The sequence below is a fragment of the Uranotaenia lowii genome, chromosome 1 (genome assembly GCF_029784155.1).
Source record: "Uranotaenia lowii strain MFRU-FL chromosome 1, ASM2978415v1, whole genome shotgun sequence".
Taxonomy (NCBI): Eukaryota; Metazoa; Arthropoda; class Insecta; order Diptera; family Culicidae; genus Uranotaenia; species Uranotaenia lowii.
Genome location: NC_073691.1, coordinates 47,755,484 through 47,766,907, shown reverse-complemented (window position 1 = coordinate 47,766,907; position 11,424 = coordinate 47,755,484). Strand labels below are relative to the sequence as shown.

The window sequence follows — 11,424 nt, the reverse complement described above, 5'->3', positions numbered from 1 at the left end:
CTAATCATGAATCTTATATCATTTTCGAGGAATCGGATGTTTTTGCTTCAATGTTTGTTTTTCTTTAAGTCTTAAACATTGTTGAAAATCTGAACTCTTCGTTAGTAAATTAAACAAACACGTAACAACAAATATCTAACATGAATATTCAATATATATTTATAAACTAAAATTTTCATTTCAGAGAATTTCATGATCTTGAAACATTCATCAAAAATGTCTTAGCTAAACCGAAAACACCATGAATTCAGAAAATTTCGAACAAACTAAAATCATCATTCATGAACTAACTCTACCGTCTTCTCGAATGGTGTTGAGCAGGATCACCCCTGGACGAACCCGACAAAAATCGTTCTGTGTTCAAAACATGATTGACCTTTTCCTGCAAACTTTCCAACCGTTGAAGAATCTGCTCGTTTGTGTTCCCTAGCCCTGGAGAAGCCTGCTGCTGTCTTACGCTATTGATTAGTTGACTGAAATCTTCATTGATTCGATTGCCACCAGCTCGGCGAGGTGACGCCACACCCTCTTGGAACAAATCATCGGTAAACATGGCCGACTCGTCCAGATGTTCCTGCCGCATTGATTGGTCAGCTTTCCGAGGTGAGGCTACACCCTCGTGGAACAAATCATCGGTAAACATCGCCGACTCGTCCAAATGTTCCTGTCTCATGGGTTGACGCTGCGATCGCGCCCAGCGTGGGCTCTCAACGTCCTCCAAAAAACCGTGACTCATTTCTTCTTCCCTTAAAATTTGGTAATCCCTCGAAGATTCATCCAGTTCCAGAGTAATAGGTTTGTGATGGGGCGAAGACGGAGGAGTTTTCAATGAAGGTGTAACAGGAATGTCTCTAGGAGTACGAAGTTGACTTGCCTTCAAATGCTTTAAACGGGTAGTTATTTCGGTTTTTCTTGTAGGTTGAACCGACTGGTTTCCTACGTTTTCTTCCAAATCTTGGACAACCATCAAAAGCTCATTCAGTTTTTCTACAGTGTCTCTTGATTTCTGTACCAGTTCTTGAATACAGCTCCCGTTCGAGAGCGCTTGTACAGCAGCGATTTCTGATTGAATGGACTGTTCCAGTTCCAAAAACGTATCGGCTAGGGATTCATACGGCATACTGGTATCCAACGTAGACGCCCCAAAACTCATTCGGTCGACAAGGCTTTGAAGATTTTGCAACGCGTTAGCTGCATTGGTGATCTTGTTCGGTTTCGGGCCACCAAAAACGTCCAAAATTGATGCATTCAACTTCTCGAGCGCCTGGACGATAGCATTCGAATCGTCCAATCCATCTCCTCTGGAAAGGGCAGATTCATTGATAAGTCCTAAAGAAGAGTCAGCCATCGAGCTGTCAAAAGTGTCCATCAAGAAGCGTATTTGTCGGGAAATGTGGTGCAAATTCTTCCCTATGGAAGCGCTTTCCAAAACAGCGTTCTGTACGGCAGGCTCTGGAACATTTTCCATTGTATTGGAAAGATTGTGGAGACTGTTCTGTGTAACATCGACTAAGGCGGACAAATTTTGCAACTGTTGTTTGAACTGATTGGTGGAATTATTTAAAGATTCGTTGCGTTCTGGACCTCTTAGGTTAGATTCTCGAATACGCTGCAACCGGGTTCGAATACTGTCCAGAGCTCGGTTACTGATGTTCAATTCGCACTTCAACTGGTCGCTCTGTGCCGTTTGTGGAGACCTTGCTATCAGTTGGGCGAGCTCGTTGTTTGTGTTGATTTGCTGTTGAATTCTTCCAATTATGTTGGTCATTTGATCAGGGGTGTCTACCCGATGGGGATCTAGAAGGGGGGTAATCCGAGATGGAGTACGATCGATTGGAGATGGAGTTATATCTCGCATCAATTTACTACGTCGATGTTGTGCTTCACGGAGGCAGTCCAGAGGAATGGAAGATTCGTCAACAAAATCAATTTCAGAAATTTTAGAGAGATTGTCATGGGTAGTTAATAAAGATTTTTCTACTGGTGAACGCTTTTGTCTAGTACTCTTCGGAGAACGTAAATATCGCCGTATTTCAGGTGAAGTCATTTTACTGTCTTCAAAAAGTTGACTTTGGTTAAAGCTATCCAGGTTGATAATGTCATCGGCTGGCGTTTCATCGAGTAGCAGGGGTTCAAAAGCTTTCTCCGTGTCTTCAACATCGGAGTACTGTAGTCTTCGAGGTTTCACCACTTCCTGAGCGTAGTATCTGTTCGGTAGATTACGTATCGGAGTGTCGCCACCTCGAATTAACTGAGCACGTTTTTGGCGCTGATAAAGTTCATGTTCAGGTCTGCGTACTGAGCTATGCATCGACGAAAGAGGATAGTCTTCGATAACATTTCTGTCTTGAGGTCGAGCAGCACGATTAGGAGGAGTCCCTGATTGAAGTAAACATTCATCAATTTGGACTGAATAAAATTTTTAATCAACTTCTAGGTACTTACCTGTCTTTTCAGACTTCGGGCGTAAATACCCGACCTTTGCGTGAGGTGAAATACTGGACTCTAAACTTCTTCCGAGAACTTCGGCTCTAGACACGTTTGGAGTAGATCGTTCTCGGTTAGAACTGCTTTGTTCGGGTAGGCATTGAAAGCTAACCCTCGTATCGCTTTTTTCATGGCTACTTTCGAAACCCGCTCGATAATACCTCGGTGGACCTTGAGTTCTGCTAGGTGAAGCAATACCCCCTTCGAACAAATCATCAGTAAACATGGCCGACTCGTCCAGATGTTCCTGCCTCATAGATTGATCAACTCTGCGAGGTGAAGCTACTCCCTCTTCAAACAAATCATCGGTAATCATGGCCGAATCGTCCAGATGTTCCTGCCTCATCGGTTGGGACCGAGCCCATCGAGAAGGACTTGCGACATCCTCCAAAAAACCGTGACTCATTTCTTCCTCACGTAAAATTTGGAAATCCTTGGAAGAATCTTCGGACTCTTCCGATTCGAGCATGAAAGGTTTGTAAGATGGCGCTGTAGGTGGGGTCTTACTCGGAGGTGTTGCAGGCATAGGTGGAGGAGTCCGCAGTTGGCCTGCTTTCAACTGCTTCAATCGTGCATTTATTTCACTTTGTCTAGATGGTTTACGTTTTAAGTCTTGAACACTCTTCAAAAGATCACTGAGTTCAATTACAGTGCCTTGTGATTTCTGTACGAGTTCTTGAACACGTGTAGCTTTCGAAAGCGCTTGGACAGCAGCGATCTCCGATCGAATAGATTCTTCCAGTTCCAAGAATGTATCGGCCAACGATTCATACGGCATACTAGTATCCAACGTAGATGCACCGATACTCATTCTGTCAACAAGGCTTTGAAGATTATGCAACGCTTCAACTGCGTTAGTAATCTTGTTAGATTTCGGGCTCTTAAATACGTCCATCATCGATGCATTCAACTTCTCAAGCGCCTGAACGATAGCATTCGATTCATCGAATCCACCTCCTGATAGACCCGTTTCATCGATAAGACCCAAAGAAGTATCAGCCGTCGAACTGTCAAAGGTGTCCATCAAGAAGCGTATTTGTCGGGAAATGTGGTGCAAATTCTCCCCTATGGAAGCGCTCTCCAAAACAGCGTTCTGCAGGGTAGGCTCCGGAACGTTTTCTATTGTATTGGAAAGCTTGTGGATACTGTTCTGTGTTACATCGACTAGGGCGGACAAATTTTGCAACTGTCGTTTGAATTGATTGAAACGGTCCAGGGTTTCATTGCTTTTTGCACCTCCTCGGTTAGATTCTCGAATACGCTGCAACTGGTTTCGTATTTTATCTAGAGCACGGTTACTGTTTTTCAACTCGCACTTCAGCTGTTCGGTTGGTGCCGATTGTGGAGACTTGGCTATGATTTGTGAAAGCTCATTGTTTGTGCTAATTTGGTGTTGAATTCTTCCGATTATGGCCGCCATTTGATCTGGTGTTTCTACCACTCGTGAACTTTGAAGAGGGGTAACTCGAGGTTGTTGATATTGTCGACTAGTTTGAGGAGTACGGCTGATTGGAGGTGGAGTAATTTCTCGCATTATTTCTCGATAGCGATTTTGTGCCTCACGATAAAAGTCGAAAGGTGAGGAAGGATCGTCAACCAGTTCAAGGTTAGAGACTTTTGACAAGTTGGCACGGGACGAACCAAAAGTTTCTTCAACCGTCGAATGTTTCTGAGGGCTGTACCTTCTTGCACTGGGATGACCCCTCGAAGTACGTAAAACTCGTCGAATTTCTGGTGAAGCCATTTCACTGTCCCCAAAAAGACGATTTTGATCAAAGCTGTCCAGGTTAATGATTTCATCTGGCGGGGTTTCATCGAGTAACAGAGGTTCAAAACCTTCCTCCGCTTCTTCAACATCGGAGTATTCGAGCCTACGTGGTTTCACCACCTCTTGAGCGTAGTATCTGTTCAAGAGATCACGCGTCCGAGTATCGGCACCTTGGATTAGCCGAGCACGCCTCTGTTGCTCAGAAAGTTCGTGTTCACTCCTAGGTATTGAGCTATTCGTCGACGGAAAAGGGTGGTCTTTGACAATATCCCTGACCTGCGGTCTTCCAGCTCGATTTGAAGGTGTCCCTGTGAGAAGATTCATTTGAATTAAACCTGATATACCTTTCGAGGTTATCAACACTTACAAGTAATTTTGGAGAACTTCGAGCACGGATAGCCGAACTTGGTGTTGGGTGGAAGGCCGAATTCTTTCAACTCGTAATGTAAACCTTGTTTTGACCGTCCCGGTTTGAACACGTTTGGAGTAGCTGGTGCCATCGGGTCAGGAGAGAACCTTAATTGGCTATCTTCAAAGCATGGTTCCCGTGAACTTTCTATACGAACATTCGTTTCCCTTTTCTGTAGTTCTTCCCGGATAAACTGGTCAATACTTTCGTTCAGGCTTTGCAAGGTAACTTTGGAAGGGCCCTGCAAAGCATCCGTCAATTTCGATTGATTGCTCCGTTGAAACTCGCTGAGCGGTTCAGCCGAACAAACATAACCAAACTGGGAACCAAAGTTGGGAATCTCTTGGGCAGCGGCATATTCGGTCGAATGTCGATCTCCGGAAAGGGATTGTTCCGTTACCGGGGGAGGTGGAATCTTCTCGCGTTCTTGCACGATCAACTGTTGGATGTCTTTCGGTTGATAGTCCTTTTCGAAGGGTACCAACTTGCCGGCTCCATCTTCCGGGGGTGATTGTTTGAACGGACCGACCAGCGTACCTTGCTGAAGACTCACCAAAAGTAGATTAAGGTAGTGGTTACGGAGGCCAGGGTTGTCTGTCGTTGACGCCAACTTACGTAACCATTGCGTTGCTGTTACTTTATCTGGGAGGTCGAAAAAGTAAGAATAAGTGTCAATCGGATGGTGTGATGACAAGGTTATCTTTTTGTGATTTCGGATTTGTGCATTCGTGTTAGAAGCATAGATATTTCTCGACTTGTACTACGCAGCCCAACGGCTTGTGTGGTAACAGGCAGGTATTCGAGATATCCCAATTGTTCATGAATGAGAGTCAAACAAACCAGGGATCAAGGTTGGTGGTAGACAAGATGGGACTTCAGAACGAACGTGGTGTAAGTGCAAAAATGGCCGATTTTGAGTTCATAATGCCAAACGACTTCTCACAATACAAAATGTTGTAAGAAACTTTTTCAAATTTTTTGAATTTATTTTACATACTTTACGTACAGATGGACTCTGGATCTAACAGAGTCCATATCTGGAACTCCAAATTGGCGATCGTAACATTGATTTTACCTTACATGTAAATAAAAGGGATTCGTAACCCTTCGATAGTTCTGGATGGTATAAAGTCCTTAAACCTTTGTAGAATGAGAGTACAAACTGGGGACTTCACGATCTTGATCAATGCAGGTTGCCAACAATCCCAAAAACATTTCGAGAGAATTTCGAAACGGTTTCCTAGCCCTCTTTTTGTGATCACTTAAAATGTACTACATACCTTAAAAAATAACCGTTCAAATCAATCACTCACCTTCATCAGCCAAATCGAAAATAAATTGCCTGGCTACACGATAGGAAAATTTAAAATTTTCCTCTAAATTTGATTGCTCCATAACTAAAAAGGGCTCTTTCAACTACCTACTACAAAAACCGAAAAAAAACAATAATCAAAAATCGACATTTAGGTGTGACTTTTGAAAGCATACTTTGATGATTTATAATCTTGCAAAGACTTTACCCTGTAAATTTTCCAAGAAGGATATTTCTTTCTGTTCAACAAAACGATCTTCGTTTACTGAATTATACGTAAAAATCATTTATACACATCATGTAATATGCTATACACAGTTCTGGTTTTTTTTGTTAGTCAGATTAAGTTTGGATTCGATCGAATATGGGGGTTACACATCTACGCGCGGATGCTGTACTGGAATAATGCTATTTTTATTAGGCGGCTACCGAATTCGTTCCACCTAGGCCGGCATGTGTCCGCCTATCCGTCATTCATTACTTTTTCGTTATCTTTGATATGAACCAATAACCTATCCGAATCCGTTTCATAACTATCACATTTCAACAACTCCTGAAAACTTTCTTCAGTTCCGATATCGTATGTAGAGCGAAAAGAAAAATGACTAACTTAAAGTTGTGATATATACTGGTTTTATATAAGAGTTTAGATACCGACTAAAACTAATCTACTTCACAATAAGACGCGAATCACAAAACTACACACAAGGAGTGATGCCAGGGAGGGTTTCAGTTGAACAAATCAATACACGGAAGAACTTCAACCTTTGAGAAACACTTGCTCGTAGGCTCTACAATTTGTTCAAGATCTCATGGAAATACTCCCCGTAGACGGCGTAGTTATAGTAGGAAATTCGTTTGAAAGCGGTCGCTAAACTTTCGACCTCGTCAGCAAACTCCTGGAAACCGGGTGGCACCGGAATATGGCTGTTGGTCCTGAGCACCAGCTGAATGTAGGCCAGCAGTCGCTTCCAGATCAGCGCTCGCACCGGGGATTCTTTCTTTGCGACCTGCAGGATCTGTGCCTTCAGGGAGCTTTCCACGGATTCGTTCAGCTCGGGTTGGTTCAGATCCTTCAATCGGTTGACGACCACGGATCGTACGTGTAACCAGATGTTTTCGATAGCATCATCCAGATCCTTGGTGTTGTTGCAATTTTGAACTAAAATAACAAGCTCTTTAGCGAGGCTTTTGCGAGCATCGGTGGATTGTGCGATTAGTGGTATGGCAGCACTAGTAATGGCAAGTGTTGAGGCACAGCTGCAAAGACGGGAAGCCCGACCCTGCAGGCCAATCACGCGGTCCCGATCCATTTCCAACATTTCCGGGAACTCGTTCTCCGAGTTCCAATCGATCAATTCAAGATAAGCGTTGAAAATTGTGTCCTTGGATCGGCGCTGCTGATCGTTGCTGGCTGCAGCCTGTTCTTGATCGGCAGAACCTGTTTCCGGTACCTTGTTTCGTTTCAACCACTTTTCCGTCTCCGGGAACCCGTCCTTGTACAGCTCTAGGAATTGTTTGAATTTCTGTTTCTCATACTCGACGGAATTGGCAATGACATCGTTACGGGCAGCATCCAACAGACAGTTCGCCATGTCCAGCTTCATGACCGACAGCGCCTCCAGGATACCTCGGAAGAGTTCAATAACATCCGAAATCTCCTTCAGTTTGGCTATCTGTTCATCTCGCACCGGAGCACACGACAAGGCCATAATATGAATCACAAATTTAGCGTAGGTTCCAAAGTCTAGCACACCTTGTTCGGCCTGCTGGCGTATCACAGTTTCGTCCAGAATTTCGTTGATCCGAGCCAGCGCTCGCTCGTTGTTCTTGCTCAGAATACTCTTAAAAGCGTCCTTAATGTCGGCCAACAGCTGGATGGCCATATCGTAGCAGGGCGGCTCTCGAGCCAGCTGCTCCTTCAGGATGTCCCAGTAGGCCCGGTGCATCGTGTCCTTGATGATGCGTTCCAGCGAGTTCTCCGGTGGTTCGTACGGTTGCAGCTTGAAGTCGCTGTTGATGGCGATTTCGTGGGCCAGGGTCATATTTTCAATGTTTTTGACGGCATCTTGAACCTCCTCCAGGGTAAGAATTTTCGGTGGGCTGCTGGATGTCCCGGGAAGGACGAACCTCGTTGGACCCGATCTTTAAAGGAACAATACGTTAATAATTTTCGTAAGAATGCTGATTTTAACACAAACATACTTGTCGGAACCTTCACTTTCGGTGCGAGCTCTCAGCAGAGCGGCCTCGACGCTGGACGGTATATCTTTGGCCTCCGATGAGGACGATTCCGCTGTAGATCCGGACGAGTCCATCCTGTAAATTGAGATAGAAAAAAAAATAATAAGCATGTGTTTGAGAAATTACATGATAACTCTATTCAGTGGTACAAGAACTAATGCTATAGAATGTCGCTAAAAGACCGAGCAGGTCAGTTATTGACCGTTCGAAGAGATCAGCTCAAACGATGGACTGAGCACTTCGAACAATGGCGCCAACTCGGAAGCGCCCTCGCTGGCCGAAATAGAAGTGACATGAAATTTACAAAGCACCTGGGCCTGGGATCGATTGCATCCCTGCTGAAATGCCGACCCTGCCTTGCCAGTACAAATGTTGCACCGTCTTTTCGATGACATTCGGGATACTGCAACATTCCCGGCCGACTGGATGCAGGGTATCCTCGTGAAGGTCCCGAAGAAAGGAGACCTGAAAGAGTGCGGTAACTGGCGTGGCATAACGTTGACCAGTACAACCCTCAAAGTACTCTGCAAAGTGATCCTGAACAGTATCCAGGAGAAAATCGAGGCTACACTTCGACGGCAGCAAACTGGATTCCGATGCGGACGATCATGTGTGGATCACACCACGATACGAATAATATCTACTGGAACAAATTAACGAATTCCAGGACTCTCTTTTGCTGGTGTTCTTCGATTTCGAAAAATCATTCGACTGACTTAACCATGAAAACATCTGGGCTGCTGCACTTATACGTAGAGGAGTCCCAGAGAAACTAGTACATCTCATGGAAACACAGTACGAGGCATTTTTCGTGCAAGGTTCTGCAACCCCGTTAACTGCTGGAATGAGACAAGGATGTATCAAATCACCGCTACTCATCGTAATGGATGAGATCTTGACTGAATCCATTGACTATAAACCAAACCGAGGATTGCCGTGGAATCCTTCGACAATGGAGCAACTGAACGACCTTGACCTGGCTGGATATTGCTTTGCTCGCCGAAAGACAACAAGACATGCAGAACAAACTCGACGACCTCACCGAAAGCTCCAAGGCAGCATGTTTTAAAGTCAATGTCGGAAAGACCAATTCGATGGAAATCAACACAGAAAATTCTTCAAACTTTGTGGTAGCTGGGCAACAGGTTGAGAAAGTGAAGTGCTTCCACCATCTTGGTAGCCAGAAAACGCCTGATGGCGGTACCAGGAAAGACATCGAATCCCAGATCAGAAAAGCCCGATTTGCATTTGCGAATCCCCGGAACAGCTGGCGCTCACGCAAGATCTCTCTACGAACGAAAATCCGAATCTTCAACTCAAACGTCAAATCCGTATTGCTGTACGAGTGCGAAACTTGGTAATGACGCGAAAACTGCAATTATTTGTGAATCGTTGCCTGCGTAATATCATCCTCGCTGTCATCATGCCTGGCAACTTTCTCTCAAATGAGGAACTACATCGCCGGTATCATCGTAAGGCGCTAGAAATCGAGATTCGGAAACGTAAGTGGAGATGGATTGGGCATATGCTGCGAAAAGATGAGATCGAGATTTGCAGAGAGGCGCTTGAATGAAATCCAGAAAGATATCGTAGGAGAGGCAGAACCAGAATTCTGCCGCCACAAGTGGCAAAGCCACCGAAATCCGAACTGTCGACGAGAATCTTGACTGGGACCAAGTGGAGACGCTGTCGTCAACAATGGAGGTTTTTTTACCACGGCCCTATGCGCCGGAGAATCGACGCGGAACCATCAAGTAAGTAAGTAAGTAAAGTTATCAGCCTCGCTGAAATGGATCATTTTTTTGACTTCCCCATTGAGCAATTTTAGTAAAAAAAAATTCTTTGGAGTTCAAGTTCCAAAAAGCCAAGCGAAATATTCTTCTCTAAACTTAAAATTTCAAATTTTTAATCAAATTTTGACAATTGACTAAAATGTTTCAATAGTAATAATCTCGACTCGAAACTAAAGCGAAAACCTCGAAATCTTATTCCAGGTCTACAATTCTAGTACAGTTTTCCAAAAATTTCTCATTTTTTCTGATAGATGTCCCTAATATCAAATTTCAATAAGCGAAGACTTGCTACATTGCCCAGATGTTGCCTGATTTCGTTCAAATTATTAGTAAAATCAGCCAAGAATTTGAATCGATTCATTAAAAGTATAATTACATTTCGTGCGTCCAAGTTTTTTTTTAACAAATTTCATCAAAATTAACATGAACGATTTTTTTAGAAACTTAACTATTTTTATATAACAAAACAGGTTTTTGAAAGCTTGTCTTCATGATTTATATTAAATTATATTGATATTAACGGATATTGGGAAAATAATCCGAAATTGCACGGCCCGGATATAATCGGAAAAATATCTGGTAAGCTTAGGTTCGAATAATTCTGGATTTTGTGGATAAAAATTTGTTTATTAACATCCAAATTCGATGTCTGGGATCAGATTTCGGATTACCATTCAGTTTTTCAAATAAGAGTTTTCTGGTTGAGGGTTTTGATACCAATTTCGCTTGTTGGTTCAAAGTTAAAAAAATTATTATCTGGAACTCGTAGTCGGTTTCGGAATTCAGATTTTGAACTCAGGTTCAAAGAGCAGAATTCAGATCCGGAATTCAAATAAAAAAAAAACAGATTCAGGTTCAGCTCGAAGTTAAGTTTTATAATTAATTAGAATAAACATATCAATGTGAGAATTTCATTAAGAATTCAAATTGCAGGAGATCGCAGTTTTATAGTTTTAATTCTAGATTCAAAATTTAAATTTTATACTTAATCAGAGTCAGTTTGGAAACAAAAACCAGCAGATATCACAAATATAAAATAAAATTTGGATTCCTTGTGAAGATTTCGTTCTTTAAAAAAATATTGGTTTTCATATTGCAAATTAAAGACGTCTTAGCCGATTGATTCTGATAGGCTGAATAAATTATTCAAAAATGCTTAGTTGTTCAAAAACATAGTTTTTAACTAAAATTTCAAATTTTTATTTTTTCGAGTTTACAAGAGTAGAAAACAAATCTGATTTGAACCGCAAATATAATCTCTTACTTTTATTTCTGAATATCTTTTGGTTGAAAAGAATTAGATTATTATTTGCTTATTTAAGTAGATACAATTTTTTTTCTCTAAAACAAAATTTGAAAATCCATTATTTTTTAATTGAATCTTAAAAAAACATTTGCATTTTTAGGATTT

The 11,424-nt window shown here is 42.5% G+C and overlaps 3 protein-coding genes across 7 annotated transcripts in view; 1 reads left to right on the top strand and 2 right to left on the bottom strand.

Annotated features, from left to right (window-relative positions):
• The window catches only part of LOC129759801 (fibroblast growth factor receptor 3-like), a 1,743-nt gene extending 1,518 nt beyond the window's left edge, over positions 1 to 225 (top strand). The window contains exon 2 of the mRNA XM_055757327.1: positions 185 to 225. Coding sequence (XP_055613302.1) covers positions 185 to 225 — 41 coding nt within the window. The remainder of the gene's footprint in view (positions 1 to 184) is intronic.
• Positions 226 to 233: 8 nt separating this feature from the next.
• Positions 234 to 6,079, bottom strand: LOC129738423 (uncharacterized). Its single transcript, XM_055729629.1, has 4 exons — positions 5,978 to 6,079; positions 4,623 to 5,306; positions 2,446 to 4,563; positions 234 to 2,379 (listed from the first exon to the last, which is right to left on the bottom strand). The coding sequence occupies exons 1-4, from the start codon at positions 6,057 to 6,059 to the stop codon at positions 293 to 295; spliced, it is 4,971 nt and encodes a 1,656-aa protein (XP_055585604.1). The 5' UTR covers positions 6,060 to 6,079; the 3' UTR covers positions 234 to 292.
• Positions 6,080 to 6,252: 173 nt separating this feature from the next.
• LOC129738445 (T-complex protein 11-like protein 1) overlaps positions 6,253 to 11,424 on the bottom strand; it is a 32,814-nt gene continuing 27,642 nt past the window's right edge. For all 5 annotated transcript variants that reach the window (XM_055729651.1, XM_055729652.1, XM_055729650.1 and 2 more), the window contains 2 exons: positions 8,182 to 8,295; positions 6,253 to 8,121 (listed from right to left, as the gene is read on the bottom strand). In XM_055729651.1, coding sequence (XP_055585626.1) covers positions 6,768 to 8,121; positions 8,182 to 8,295 — 1,468 coding nt within the window. In that variant the 3' untranslated portion in view covers positions 6,253 to 6,767. The remainder of the gene's footprint in view (positions 8,122 to 8,181; positions 8,296 to 11,424) is intronic.